The following is a 16,389-nucleotide window of genomic DNA, read 5'->3' as shown; positions in this document are numbered from 1 at the left end:
GATTGAGTGTAAATTCTATGTCAGGTGAAGGTCACTCACTCTGTAGCAAGTCTAAACTGACTTAGCACAGGATAACTGGGTCCTGCTTTCCTGCGAGGGCTTTGAATTTCTAATACTCATTCTTTGATCTTTTGGAAAGAAAAACCACACACTTTTGTGTTAGTGGTACTTATCTTGCCATAGAGAGAGGTTTTCAGGAATAAGCAGGGGCAGGAAATTTCTGATGGTTTGATAATACAAGAATCACTTGGTAGCCTGAACTAGGCTGCTGTGAGTTAGCTCGTTTTAGGACAGTCTGCTTTCTGATTCTGATTCTCTTTCTTGGTTCTCAGCAGGACTACTTGTTGAAATTTGAGGAAGGAGGTGTCAGTGACTGGAGAAGAAGGAGGGTCAAGGCTTAAAGCCCCAGTGATTGTTCTGAGAACTTAGATGATGGCCGCAGAGATTCCTAGAGGGACCACTCCCCTGAGCCCTTTGGTCCAGGTACCTCAAGAGAAAGACGAACAGGAGGAGGAGGTCACTACCATGATCCTGGAAGAAGACTCCTGGGTGCAGGAAGCTGTGCTGCAGGAGGATGGCCCTGAGTCTGAGGCCTTTTCCCAGAGTGCCGGCAAGGGCAGCCCCCAAGAGGAGGTGGCCAGAGGGCCAGAGGGTGCACTCAGCCGCCTTCGAGAGCTCTGTCGACGCTGGCTGAGGCCGGAGGTGCACACCAAGGAGCAGATGCTGACCATGCTGCCAAGGGAAATTCAGGCCTGGCTGCGAGAGCATCGGCCAGAAAGCAGTGAGGAGGCAGTGGCCCTGGTGGAAGACCTGACCCAGACCCTTCAAGACAGTGGTGAGATGCAAAACCTCATAGGGAAGAGGGTAGGAGCACCCCTCTGAGATGGAGTATAGTGTTTCCAGAGGAGAAGGTGGTATCCAGGACAGGCTGAGGGAGAGCCCCATCCCTTTCTCCTTTCGATCAGCTTGGTGGGATGGCAGCCCTACTCTGGGGCAAGTCTGCAGGTAGTCGGAATGTTTGTCACTGTGCAGAGGCAGCTCCAGAATTTCTGTTCAGGAGAGGCTGAGAGGAAGTGGGCTTAGAGGACTAGCCTAGGAGGTGCATTTGCATAGTAAGCACAGTTTTATTTATATGTTAATTTGGATGGTTTGGGAAGCAGATGGAGCTTATGGGGGGAGGGGTTGAAGACCACATAAACCAGCCCTTGGCACTTTCACTTGGTTGTGTAACAAGCAAGTACTATACCTTCTAGCAATTAGAAAAACCAAATCATCTGATATTTTCAAAGTAAGTATTTCTTATGAAACCAAGATAAATGACAATAGCTGGGGACTTTCTGTGATAACAGAATTATCTGGGACTCTTAAAGAGAAACTCCAAACTTGAGCTCTTTGCAACAGTCTTTTATGTTGCTAATTAGTTCTGAGATCTTAGCAGGTCACTTAGCTACATTGTACCTCTTTTTTTCCAGGTCTTCAGTTGTAAACTAGACTCATTTGATTACCAAATATTGATTTCAGATCAACCTGTGCCCCTAGCACCATTTCAGGGCCCATAGGGAATGGCTGCCTTTGTGCTGATGAGGACTACAGGAGTTCAGAGAAAGGAGCAGAGGAGGAGGATGGGAAGCTGGAGGGGGAAACTGGAGGAGGAAGTTGCAGGAGAGTAGAATTTAGAAAGGTACAGGGCAGGGAGGGGGAGCTTTGGTGGGATAGTGCCTAAGGCATTTGGCTGCTAACCTGAAGGCTGACGGTTCAAACCCACCAGCCACTCCTCAGAAGGAAGATTGGACAAGGGCAATCTACGTCTGTAGAGATACTGCCTTAGAAACCCAAGGAGAGATCACTATGAGTTAGAATCAACTTGAGGGCTCCACGGCAGTGAGTTTTTTTTTTTTTTTTTAGGGCAGGGAGGAAGGTATGGAAGTCAAGAAGAGCTGTGTTAAACAAAGGCTTGGAAGGGAAAACTAGTAGCATATTTCTTCAGGTGACAGGAGGGGCTGTCTGATTGGAATGGAAAGTGTGCTTTTAGGAAGTTGGGTGTGGGGGAAGGGTGGAGGGAGGTTTGGTCAGAGAGTCATTGGCCTCAGCTGGTTCTACAACTAGGGCCCAAGAAGCATGGGAGGAAGCTGAGTTTGGTAACAGGATGTAGGTTTGATTAGACTAGGGAGAGGCTAGAGGCAGGAGAGCAGCCAGGAAGCCACCCAGTTATCCGGGTGTGCAGTGATGGGGTCGGGTGAAATGAGGAATAGCAGTGGGGAGAGGAAGAGATTGGACAAGTCAGATACAGGATTAATAGTAACAAAATTTAGCAAGTTCTTTTTGTGGGCCAGGCAGTGTGCTTAGCATCTCATATACTATACTTCACTGCCTTGGGAGTTACGCAAGATTATCATCACTAGAGAAGTTATGATCGTGCAGCTATTGCAAAGCAGAACAGAATCAGATTTGAACTTGTGCCTGAGGACATGGCCTGTGGTTCCCCCCCCCCACACACACAGACACCATTTATTAAATGACTGTTGTACATTTAGAACTTTAAACAGTATTACCCAGGTTACCTTTAATAAGCAGACCCACCAATCCTGCTGCTTATCATGGAAACTAGATCAAATTTCTGACCAAAAAAAAAAAAAAGATATACCTACAGAATAACTAAACTGGTCTCTATCAAGAAAATTCTATAATCATTTACTACTTTTTTTTTTTTTTTTTTAATTTACTTTTATTGTGGTGAAAACATACACACCAAGATATTCACCAATACAACAGCTTCCATATTTATAGCTCAGGGACATTGATAGTATTTTTCATGTTGTGCCACCATTATTGCTTTCCTTTTCTAAAATTTTGCATCACCGTTAGCATAAACATTCTTAAGCATTTTATCATATGTATGATATATGTGATGCTAAGTGATAGTTCCTAGTGGGTGTTGGAAGGAGGGGATGCAAACAAGGATCAAGACAAAGGTGACTAACTGAGAGCCATCTTGTTGTTGTTGTTGTTGTTATTTGCCGTTGAGTCGGCCCCGACCGGCCCCGACCGACCCCTCCGTGGGTTTCCAAAGCAGTTATCACTACAGAAGTAGGATTGCCCAACCTTCCCTTCCGAGGAGTGGCTGTGGCGTTTGAACCGCCAGCCTCCTGGTTAGCAGTCAAGTGCCTTAGGCACTATGCTACCAGAGCTCCTTTTACAGGGAGCCATCTAGGAGGGAGGATTTGGAAGACTGGAAAGGGAAAGGAACAGAGGGAAGAGAAGATGGCTTTAAGGCAGAGATTGGTGACTACCCCCAGGGACTGGGAGATAAGAGTAAAGATGTGCTCTGGAGAAGTAACTGACAGCAGTGGTGAAGGAAAGGTGTCTTGGGAGCCCAGCCCTGTGCATTTTACATGCCCATCTCACTAACAGTCCTGGGAGGCAGGTGGGATTGTCATTTTGCAAATGAGGAAATAGAAGTTCAGCAAGGTTGAGCCCTTACTCAAGGTCACACAGCTGGTAAGTGATAGAGTCAGGATTCAAACTCAGGTCTTTTTGCTTCCACATGTGTTTGGTAGATCCTTGGTTTTATTTGAAGTACTTGATTTTCTTTGTCCTTGAACTTTTATTCTTCCTATTAAAAAACAAAAACAAAAACTCTCATCCTAGTTCAAAACTTTGTTTTCTTGACTTTTGGTGGATATGACAAGTTTGTAATGGATTCCAGGAGTTGTAGTCAGATACTGTGGAGAGGCTAGAGAATTAGAGGATTGAGAGGAGGCTTATGGAGTTGTCATTTAGTTGTAGAGGCCACCAAATTGGAGGTTAGGTCTTAGCAGGTGTCTCTGAAGTAATGATGCGCTTACTGCAACACCCCTCTCCACCTGGCTTGCTGCAGGGGCTTTGTGGCTTTCATTTTTTTTAAATAATTTACTTTTGTTGTTGTTGAAAGTGATTGCAGTAAAATATACACAAATTCAACAATTTCTACATGTACAATTTAATGACATTGATTATGTTCTTCAAGTTGTTCAACTATTCTTATTACCTTTACTGAGTTATTCTTCTACCATGAACATGAACCCACTGCCCCCCCTAAGTTTCTTCTCTAACTGTTCGAGTTGCTGTTGTCAGTTTGATCCCATATAGGTACCTCTTTAAAAAGCACAGTGGTCACAGCAGACTTCCTTTACTAATTAAGCTAAACTATTGTTTGTTTAAAGAAGACTTCCAGGGGTATTTTTGGTTTAAAGTTTAAAGATTATCTGATGACAATAATTTTGGGGGTTTATCCAGCCTCAGTGTCTCCAGAAACTCTGGAATCTTTGGAAAATTTGAACCTCTGTTCCACATTTTCTCCATTTTGGTCAGTATGCTGCTATAGAAACTTGATCAAAACATTAGGTAATGATAATAGTGGCTTTCATTTTTCACTGGATATCTGATATGAGGAAGGCCCAGTTGAGTTAGTGTTTCAGTCCTCTGACTTCTGCCTTTGAATTATCTATGTTGGTCTTCATATTTGTTTAAGAAATGCCCCTTAGAACTTCAAACTGGTTCAGTCATGACCAATGGAAATAAGGGCAGCATATGCATTGTACAGCAACCAAATCTCTTACATGTCAGATTTTGACCTAAATAGGAGTCAGGAAGTGGTGTCTTGCTCAAAGATGGCAGCTGATCACGCTGCGACACACATTCAAAGCACGATCAGCTGCCATCTTTGAGCAGAGCACTGATGCCTCTTACCTACTCAGGTCAAAATCCAGTGTGCAAAAGATTGAGTTGTTATGCAACATGTACACTGCCCTTGTTTCCATTGGCCATGACTGAGCCATTTTGAACCGGTTTGAAGCCCTAATGCTCCTGACCTTCCTCCTGATGCTCACAGGAACCTCTGCAGTTATCTTTGCACCTCTCACACATTTCTCAATAAAAGACCTTTTCACCTTTATTCTGTTAGTCCAACGTGGGACTTTTGGATACATTTACCTATCATAGAACTTTTCAAGGCCTGGTTGGATTGTGGTGGTGTAATGTTTGACTAACAGGCATCTCTAGGCACTGACATTTAAAGTGTTATTCCCTTTAATGAGCTGTGTGAGAACTCTACCTATTCCCAAAATGTCCACAAGAAAACTTCTAGAGCTAATAGAGAAATTTAATAAAGTTGCAGCGTGCAAGGTAAACAAACAAAAATCAGTTGGATTTCTATATACCAGCAATGAGAAACCTGAAAGGGAAATTAGGGAAACAATTCCATTTACAATAGCATCTAAGAGAATAAAATACCTGAGAGTAAATCTAACCAAGGTCATGAAGGACTTACACAATGAAAACTATAAAAGACTGCTAAAGGAAATTTAAGAAGACTTAAATTAAATGTAAAGATGTTCCATGTTCATGGATTAGAAGACTTAATATTGTTAGAATGTCAGTACTACCCAGAGCAATCTATGGCTTCAATGCAACCCCAATCAAAATTCCAAAAGCTTTCTGTATAGAAATAGAAAAACCATTCCTCAGCTTTCTATGGGAAGGCAAGAGTTCCCAAATAACTAAAGCAGTACTGAAAGAAGAACAAAATAAGAGGACTCACACTTCCTGATTTCGAAGCATCAAAATAGCCTGCTACTTGTATAATAAGATATATAGACCAATGGAATAGAATTGAGAGTCCAGAAATAAACCCACATATCTATGGTCAACTGATTTTTGACAAGAGTGCTAAATCCATTCAATGGGGAAAGAAGAGTCTCTTTAGTCAATGGTAGGGGGAAAATTGGATTTCTACATGCAGAAAAAATGAAACAGGATCCTTGCCTCACACCATACACAAAATAATTCAGAATAGATTAAGGACCTAAGTGGGCAAACTCAAACCGTAAAATTCTTAGAACAAGCGGAGCCAATTCTGTCAAGCCTAGCTTTCAAGACTGGAGTATCTAACATAATAACAAAAGCACAAATAGCAAAAGACAAAATAAATAAGACCTCATGAAAATTAAAAACTTTGTTCATCAAAAGGCTTTAACAAAAAGTGAAAAAGACAAACTCTCTGGGAAAATACCTTTGGAAACCATATATGCGACAAGAATCTAACAATCAAATAAATATAGAACTATGACAACAACAAAAAGACAACCTAATCATAAAATGGGGAAAGGACTTGTATAGATACTTCATCAAAGAGGACGTTGAAATGGCCACCAAATGCATGAAAAAATGCTCAGCATCATTAACCGTCAAAAACCAAACCCAAACTCACTGGTGGCGAGTCAGTTCCAACTCATAGCAACCCTATAGGACAGAATAGAACTGCTCTATAGGGTTTCTAAGGTTGCAAATCTTTACAGAAGCAGACTGCTACATCTTTCTTCCATAGAGCAGCTGGTGGGTTTGAATCACCAACCTTTTGGTTAGCAGCCAAGCACTTTAACCACTGCTCAGAGATATAAATCAAAACCACTGTGAGAAGCAATTTCACTCCCATTAAGATGGTTAAGATAAAAAATAAATAACAAATGATGACAAGGATGTGAAGAAATTGGAACCCGTTGCTGGTGGGAATGCAAAATGGTACAGCCACTGTGGACAAAACAATGTGGCGATTCCTCAAAAAACTATAAATAAAAAGAATAAAGATAGAACTACCATATGACCCAGCAATTTCACTCTTAGGTATATACCCAAAAAACTGGAAAGCAGGGTCTCTAAAAGAGGTTTATACACCAATGTTCATTGCAGCATTATTCACAGTAGCCAAAAGATGGAAGCAACCTAAATGCCCATCGACAGATGAATAGATAAAATGTGGAATACTGCTCAGACTGTAGGAGAAATGGAAGTCTTGGTACATAGTACAGTATGGATGGTGTTTGAAGACATGTTGAGTAAAATAAGTTAATCACAAAGGTACAAATATTATATGACTTCATTTTATATAAAAAGATGAGAAAAGATAAATGTACAGAGACCAAAGTTTATCAGTGATTGCTAGGGGCAGGAGAGAGGGGTTCAAAGGAAGTTAATAGTGATGGAAAAATTGCAATAAGGGTAGGGTTATACAACTGATAGTTGAAATTGCTGCCAATAAGTTGTATACCTGTAAAAAAGTTGAATTGGCAAAAGTTGTATGATAGAAGTACTTGCAACAACAAAAAGAAGCTGCCGAGGCTGCTTATGTACAACCAAACACCTCATGGGATTTGGTTCCTTGGTTTGGAGGATTAAGGTCATGGTTTCAGGGGACATCCCAGTTAATTGACCTAATAACCTGTGTAGTGTTTCTGTTCTACCTCCTAGTTTGTTACCAAGTGTCTTAAAATCTTACAAGCCATCAAGGCACTACAATTGGTTTCTATTCACCTGGAGTAACAGAGGAAGAAGAAGAATCAGGAATAGGAGGAAAATAGTGAATATTGACTAATTGCCTCCATGAAGATATGCCTCCTTTGTCGTGAGACCCGAACTAGCTGGTGCCTAGCTACCATTACTGAACATTTTGATCAAAGATTCCACAGAAGAATCCTGGCCAAAGGAGGAAAGTGAAGAACAGAATTTCAAGTGCTCATGGACTCCACAATTCCTGGAGCCATGAAAGTTGGATGAACCCCTGAAACTATTGCCCTGAGATAATCTTTAGGCCTTAAACCAAAAATATCCCCAGAAGTCTTCTTAAAACAATAGTTTATTTAGCTTTAGTAGTAAAAAATAAAAGTCTGCCGTGAACATTAATGCTTTTTTAAGAATGATCTGTTATTGTTGTTAGGTGCCGTCCAGCCGGCTCTGACTCATAGTGACCCTGTGCACAGCAGAATGAGACATTGCTCGGTCCTGTGCCAGTCTCATGATCCTTGCTATACCTGAGTCCATCGTTGCAGCCACTGTGTCAGTCCATCTTATTGAGGGCCTTCCCCTTCGTTGTTGACTCTCCACTTTACCAAGCATGATATCCTTCTCCAGAGAATGGTTCCTCCTGACAATGTGACCAAAATAGGTGAGATGAAGTCTGGCCATTCTCACTTCCAAGGAGCATTCGGACTACACTTCCTCCAGGACAGATTTATTAGTCCTTTTAGCAGTCCATGGTACTCTTAGCATTCTCCTCCAACAACAACAAAAAGAAGCTGCTGAGGCTACTTATGTACAGCCTAATCTGTACATTATGTATAGAATGATCTGTGTGGGATCAAATTGACAACACCAACTCAAAAGATTAGATAGGAACCTTAGGGGGCAATGAATTTATGTTAATGAGTAAGGAACAACTCAGAAAAGGAAGGTGAGAATGGTTGCACAACTCAAAGAATGTAATTGTTGTCACTAAATGGTACATCAGACTGTTGAATAGATTACATGTTTGCTGTGTATATTTTCAACAACAAAGTAAAATTTAAAGGAAAAAGAGAGAGAAAAAAAAAAAAAACTTCTAGCTGTTTTCTCCACTCTCCATAACTCAGTCCTTTAACCCCCTGGCTGGACACTTAACTAAAACTCACTAGATTCTTAATAAACATTTGTGGAATGGATGTTCGATAAATTAAAATTATGACTGTAAGGTGTTTTGAACAAGTGTTTGTTGTTGTTTGCTTAAAAAAAGTCTTACTCTAATTAAGCTCATACCTATATTAATAGTTCAAGTGATAAAGCTCATTTCTATTTGTGAACGTTTCCCAAGGACATTTTAATCCCTATAACCAATCCTAATTCAGGCTTTGCAGCAGCTTTCAAACAGAATCTGCCTTCAGCCTTTTCCTCCTCCAGTGCAGCTCCTCCATTCCTACCATAGTCTTTGGGCCACTCTCCTGCTTAAAAATCTTTGAGGTCTCTGGTGTCTACCAATTCAAGCATGGCCTCTTTGCTCTGCTTGGAGTCCCTAGTCTTATGTGATCTGGCCCAACCAGACCTTCCCTGCAGCCTGGTCGCTCCCCTAGCTGCTGCCCCTGCTCTGGACCGTGAGGTTTCTGAAACATAGTCTGTGCCTTCCAGCATTAACCTTTTGCTTCTGAGTTTTTTGGCTGGAGATGGCCTTGTCCATCTCCAAAACTTTTGTGATATACACCTTGGAGCCCCTCTCATAAAGCCATCCTTAATTCCAGTCCTTCTTTCCTGTCTCAAACTCCATCCACCTGGGAACATCTCCTCACATCTGCTGGATGTCATCTCCCCTAGGACAATTAGACTCCTCATTTAGCTTTTTATTATATTCCATCTTATTTTCTAACTATATGGATACTTGTCTTATTTTTTCTAGGAAACTGTAAAATCTCAGAGGGTAAGGAGCCTTTTTCTTTTTCCCTAATCACACAGTACCCAGGACAAAGCCTTACACATAGCGAGAATTCAGTAAGTATTGTTGGGATGAATAAATGAATCAATCAACCACCAACCCACCATCCTGCAAGTGTGGAGAAGCTTGTCCATTCAGTCCATGAAGGAGGCAAATTGCTGCCTTGTTCCAAGGCTTACTGACAGATGACTAACATCTGTCTTTCTTTGACAAGGCCAGGTCAATGCTGGCTTTTTGAAACAAAATGGAGTCAAGCTGGGGATACTTCTGAATCTGGAAAAGGAGTGAGTGTAAGATGGCAACTGACACCCAGGAAAATACTTAGGCCATAGGCAAGTCAGGCAGCTTAGTCCTGCAAATTAACACCTACTATTAGCCTTAATGTGATAACAGTTTACATCCTTAGATTATACTCAGCAAACCCAGTTGCTGATACTATTTTCTGTTGAGTCAGTGTTGACTGATGGTGACCCTATGTGTGCAGAGTAGAACTGCTCCATAGGATTTTTAAGTCTATGACTTTGGGAACAGATCACCAGACCTGTCTTCTGAGGTAGGTTGTGTGAGTTCGAATCACCAACCTTTCAGCTAGTAGTTTAGTGCTTGACCATTTGTATCATCCAGGTACTATCAGAAACCCAGTGAATACTATCATATATATGCTGTTGATAAAGAAATTTTTTAATAGAGAATATATTCAGAACTTAAAGAACACTTCAGTATTTTTTGCTGGGTGACTTGGGGAGTGACAACCCAGATTTTCTAGGGTATGAAGGCATATGCTGGTCCCATTATAAAGACTCAAGGAGATTCTCCCTACCTGGCCTGAGTATAAACTAGTTGTTGTTGTTATGTGCCATCGAGTTGGACCTGACTCATAGTGGCCCCTCCTTGGATTTCTGAGGCAGTATCACTATGGAAGTAGATTGCCCCATCTTCCTTCCAAGGAGTGGTTGGTGGGTTTGAATCGCCAGCCTTCTGGTTAGCAGTCAAGTGCCTTAGGCACTATGCTACCAGAGCTCCCCCTATAAACTAGTAGGGGTGCATTTTCACCTGATATTATCTGTAGTTATACTATGTGGGGCAAATAGCATTTATTTGATTAGGGCAAACTTGGAATTTGGAAACCTTGGTTATGGTGAATTCATACTCTGGGGGAGAACAGATGCTTGAAAGCCTCTCACATTGTGGAGCTGGTTGTAGATGTGTTTTCCTGTGTGCTGAGCATCAGTGTCTCCATACTTGCAAGCCCAGGAGGCTAGTACTGGTCTTATAGAGACCATCTCTTCAAGGACATGGTCTTTCTGTTGTGACAAAAAAAAATTTAAATTGTGTTTTCAGTGAATGTTTACACAGTAAATTAGGCTCTCATTTAGTAGTTACCACCCAAATTCTAAGGATCCCTGGTGGTCAGCAGTTTGAACCCATAAGCAGTTTCACAGGAGAAAAAGTAGCAGTCTGCTTCCGTAAAGATTATGCAGTCTTGGAAACTCTGTGGGGCAGTTCTACTCTGTCCTAGAGGGCTGCTGTGAGTTGGAATTGACTCAGCGGCAACAGGTTTTGTTTTTTACCCAAAGTGTTCAGAGATAATAGGTTAATTTTTCACAATGTTTTAACATTCTCCATTCCCTCTTGGAGGTTTCCCTTCCAGTAATCTGCTTTCTCTGTTTCCTTATCTTTTCATATTAGCTTTAGAGTAATTCATAGAGTTGACCATTTCATATAGATGATTTTTTTAAAGGTACACAGTATTCACTGGTAATATTCTTTATTTTATGAGCCAATCTGTTGTTTAGCTAAAAGGTACCCTCTGGGTAGTTTTGGTTCAAGGTTTATGGAGCATCTCAGGGAGTCTTCTAGTGTCAACCAGTCTGGTAAGTCTGGACTTTTTAGAGTTTGAGTTCTGTTCCACATTTTTCGTCCCTTCCAACAGGATCCATCTATTACAACCATGATCAGTAGTGGTGCACTTCTAGTTCTTCTGGTCTCGGGGTAGATGAGGACGTGGTTCGTGTAGAATGTTAGTCCTGTGGACTAGTTTCTTCTCTAAGTCTTTGGTTTCCTTCTTTCTCTTTTGCTCTGGACAAGATGAGAGCAGTATTTGTATCTTAGATGGCCATTCTCACACTTTTGAGACCCCAGATACTACTATCACACTAGCATGTAGAACAGAAAGTTTATAAACTATGCCAACTGAATTATGCCAATTGACCAAATTGTCCCATGAGACTATGGTCCTAAGGATTCAAACCCAAAAAGCCTATCTCATGAGGTGTTTGGTTATATCTAAGAAATATCTATAAGTGTGCCCCTATGGGCTTTATTATATATGTGAACATACATGCATGACTGCATATGCATATCACTATATCATATATGCACCGGTGTGCATATGTATAAGTAGCCATACACATATATGCATGTATACATACATACGTTAGCACACATGTAATTTTTTAATGTTGTTCCTATTGTGAAATTATAAATTTTCCAGCATTTACCTAAAATACCCCCTTTTTTTTTGGTGTATGTGTACTTCTTAGTGACATCACTTACTTTGGTCAGGCTGTACACACTTCACCCACATTCAGTGTTACCTTATCCATCACCAAAAATAATAACTGTTTACTATCTACAGAATGATTCCTCCTCCCCTTAGCTACCTATCCCTGGTAATCACCAATGAACATTGGTTTCTGGACGTATATTTAATTTTTGTCTTTTCATAAAAGCAGGATCATGTAATATTTGTTCTTTTGTGATTGAATTATTTCACTCAGAATAATGTCTTCCAGGCTGATTCTCATTATATGTCAGGGAGTCATCATTGTTGTTTATGGTTGTGTTGACAAGATTGACCCACATAGTTTGTGTCTGGCAGCAGGATTTCCACTCTGCTGCAGGCCCATTGAAAGACCATTTATAGAAAGCATTACTTATCTCTATCACCGCTTACAAATTACCAACATAAAAACCAAAAGACTTAAGTGTGATCATGTCATAACCCCCTCCACCCAGTGATTTGGGGAATGACAACCCAGATTTTCCAGGACAATCCTAAATTTAAAATACTGGTCCTCGGAAGTAAATTACCAAAATGTCTCAAATTCCAGGCAAGCCATACCTTGCAGATGGTCTCATATCTGTAAGCATCCTGGGGCCTAGGACCAGAAATCATTTATCAAATTGTATAGCCTAGTTTTTGGTTCAGAAAATATAGTCATTATAGAATTGGAACAGTTTGTTACTAAACTGCTGTCTGACTGCTGTACTCAGGTTCGTCCAACTTTCTGTATGAGATAAGCAGAAAAATGCCTTTAGAGGCCTGAAGGCCAATGTACTCAGGCAACAATGGTCTCCCCAGATTACTCTAGACCAGTGTTTGCAACATCGGTGTGGAAGAGAAACACTCTTAACAGATCTGTTCTATCTCATGGAAACCCCATCACTCAAAAAAACTTATAACATTAGAGGGGAGCAAAGGGGAAATTATTGGCTCAAAATTGATAAATTCCTGACATATAAGTTCTCTGACCATTGGAACTATGGTTCTCCCTGGGTGTTGCAAATAATTAACATGCTCAGCTGCTAATTAAAAAGTTAGAGTTTGAATGTACCCAGAAGCACCTGGAAAGAAAGGTTTGCTGATCCACTTCCAAAAAGTCAACCAATGAAAATCCTATGGGGCACAGTTCTACCCTGACACACATGGGGTCGCCAGGACTCAGAGTCAATTGGACAGCAACTGGTTGTTCTCAAAGTGTATTCCCTAGGATAGCAGCATCAGCATTATCTGCAACTGCTGAAAATAGAAATTCTTGGGCACCCCCTGAAAATAAACCAAACTCAGTGCTGTGGAGTCGGATCCGACTCATGGTGACCCCTCCTTGGGTTTCCAAGGTTGTATCACTACGGTACTAGATTGTCCAATCTTCCGAGGAGTGGCTGGTAAGTTTGAACTGCTCCTAGACATGTGGAATCAGAAACTGGGGGTGGGACGAAGCAATCTGGGTTTCAACAGGCCCTCCAAATGAGCCCAAGTCGTGCTACAGTTTGAAAACCACAGTCCTAGAGCTCTGGTTCTCAAAATTGGTCACATATTGTGAAGAATTACCTGCAGACTTAAGTCCCACACCCAGAGATTCTGATTTCCCAACTTAGAGTGGAACGTAGCTCTAGCAAGGGAATTTTGCAAGCTCCCCAGGTGATTCTAATATGCAGTGAAGTTATATTGATTGATTGATTGTGATTTGGGTGAAAGTTTACAGAGCAAATTAGTTTTCCATTCAGCAGTTCGTACACATTGTTTCATGACGTTGATTGCAATCCCCACAATGTAAATTATAAATTTCTTCCCACTTCCTGTGGGTTACCTTTTCCCTATGTCCTTCTTTCCTATGCATTCCTGTCATCTGAGCTATCTCCCTGTGCAAATGCTGCCCTTCTCATCTCCCATGGTTGATTGTTCTAAGGAGTATACCTACCCATTATAATTGTTCACCTTGTAGGCCTGTCTCTTGTTTGGCCAAAAGTTAAGCTGCAGGAGTGAGTTCAATTCCAGGCCCAAAGGGTGACTAAGGGCCATACTCTCAGGGGTTTCAGCCGTCTCAGACCAGTAAGTCTGGTCTTTTTTATGATTCTGAGTTTTGTTCCACAATTTTTTCCCTACTCTATTCAGGATCTCCATTTTTGATCCCTGTCTCAGTGGTTGGCAGTGGTAGCTGGGTGCCATCTAGGTGTTCAGGTCTCATAATCATGGAGGCTGAAGTTCGCATGGTCCACTAGTCCCTTGGACTAATTGTTTTCATGCATCTTTGATTTTCTTCACTCTTTTTGGTCCAGATGAGGAGAGACTAATTGTTGTATCTTAGATGGCCACTTGCAAGCTTTTAAGACCCCTGTTGCTACTTAGCAAAGTAGGATATAGAAAAATGTTTTTGTATAGTACATTATGCCACTTGAGCTTAATGTTCCCTGCAACCATGGTCCCAAGCCCACAGGCCCAGTGACTTACTTCCTCAGAGTGTTTGGTTGTGGCTAAGAAGTTACCATAACTTTGCCCCCTGTTAGTGCTATTAAATACATAAACCAAAAAACCCAAACTCACTGCATTGAGTCAGACTCATAAAGACCCCTCCTTGAATTTCTGAAGCGGTATTACTACAGAAGTAGATTGCCCAAGGACTTCTGGTAAGGTGGTGGAATAGGCAGATAAGCAACACAGACCCTCTTCAACAAAGAAAAGAAAAAACAATTGACAAAGATACAGAAGATAATCCTGGAACCCTGAGCTTTGAAAGGAGCTATGCAGAAGTAGATTAGGCACCAACTAGTGGAAAAACCTGAATGAAAACAGTGAGTACGGAGACGGTTGGAGCTACGGACTGTCAGCTACTCTGATGGGACCAACAGCCTGAATATTTCCAAGTGGTGTTGGGACCTGAGAATTGACCTAAAGATCAACTCTGGTCATCAAGGGCTGCAGGGATGACTGCACTGGTGGCTTATGACTAGGAAGGGAAACAGCAAAGAGTGAGACAACCTGAGCTGTTGACTTTCCACTGGCAAGAAGGTACAGCCATTTTGATTGTTTACATGTGGCAGCCATTTTGGATAAAGTGACTGAGGGCACAGCCATTTTGAATGTTTACAAGTGGTGGCCATTTTGGATATTTAAAGTGACCAAAGGTGCAACCATTTTCAGTGTTTACAAGTGGCAACCATTTTGGATTTTAAAGTGATAGCATTCTCATTCAGATTCCAGGGACCTAAGAGTAGGCTCTGCCAAGGTCGGGACTATTATATGAGAGGCTGACAACAGGAAAGGAGACAGGTGATGAGTGTATAGTTGCTGTTAACTAGCAAACAGAGGAGCACAGTACCCTGCTTACGTAGATAAAATATAAACATAACAAAGAAAATGAAAATCATGAGCAAGTCACTCCAATATACAATCACCAATTAAATATAAACAAAAAAGTCACAGTGCGTCAGAGATAACAGAGCATCACAGTCCACACAAAGACACAATATAAACCAGGAGAAACAGGACCAGGATACAGACCCAAAACACATCCCTGAGGAAGATGTAGCATTGGAACTCCCTGATAAGGAATTCAAGAATTATATTTAGGTATCTTCAACGAATTAAGAAACAGATCAAGGAAATCACAAAGAAAACCCTAGAACAATTTCAAAAGACAATACAAGAACAAAATGAAAACTTAGAAATGATACAAAATCTACACAGAAAAATCCAGAAGATTAATACTAAATTTTCAGAAATAGATAAGATATTGAATGGGCAAAGTAGCAGAATTGACTCAATGGAAGACAAAATTAGGGAGATTGAAGGCAAATACCTGAACACTTCTTTGGAAAGGGATCACTCAGAAAAAAAAATCAAAACAAAATGAAGAAAGCCTAAGGTTCGTGTGGGATACCATCAAAAGGAATAACCTATGTGTAATCAGAATCCCAGAACAGGAAGAGAAAAAGAAAACCACTGAGAAAATTGTCCATGATTTGTTGGAAGAGAATTTTCCTGGTGTGATAAAAGATGAGAATACATTCATTCAGGACGTCTAACGAACCCCAAACAGGATAGACTCCAAAAGAAAATCACCCAGACATATCATCATCAAACTCAACAAAACCAAAGACAAAGAAAGAATCATCAGAGCAGCATGGGAAAAACAAAAAGTTACCTATAAGGGGCAACCAGTAAGACTAAGCTCGGATTTCTCGAGAGAAACCATGCAGGCGAGAAGACAATGGTATGGTATATATAAAACCCTGAAAGAAAAAAATTTCCAACCGAGAATTATGTACCCAGCAAAATTGTCCCTCAAATGTTGTTGTTAGGTGCCATTGAGTCATTTCTGACTCATAGCCACCCAGTGCACAGAAGAACGAAACACTGTCCGATCCTGTGCCAGCTCCATGATCCTTGCTATACTTGAGCACATCATCGCCACCACCATGTCAATCCATCGTGTTGAAGGCCTTCCCCTCTTTTGTCGACCCTCCACCCTACCAAGCATGACATCCTTCTCCAGGGAATGGTCCCTTCTGACAACATGACCAAAATAGGTGAGATGAAGTCTGGCCATTCTCAC

General features: G+C 41.2%; 1 protein-coding gene across 1 annotated transcript in view; it reads left to right on the top strand.

Annotated features, from left to right (window-relative positions):
* The first annotated feature begins 429 nt into the window (after nt 1-429).
* The window catches only part of ZSCAN2 (zinc finger and SCAN domain containing 2), a 40,384-nt gene continuing 24,424 nt past the window's right edge, over nt 430-16,389 (top strand). The window contains exon 1 of the mRNA XM_007945133.2: nt 430-835. Coding sequence (XP_007943324.1) covers nt 430-835 — 406 coding nt within the window. The remainder of the gene's footprint in view (nt 836-16,389) is intronic.

Source organism: Orycteropus afer, unplaced genomic scaffold (assembly GCF_000298275.1).
Source record: "Orycteropus afer afer isolate SDZICR_OR568_19922 unplaced genomic scaffold, OryAfe1.0 scaffold00132, whole genome shotgun sequence".
NCBI lineage: Eukaryota > Metazoa > Chordata > Mammalia > Tubulidentata > Orycteropodidae > Orycteropus > Orycteropus afer.
This window is presented reverse-complemented; position numbering and strand designations above follow the sequence as displayed.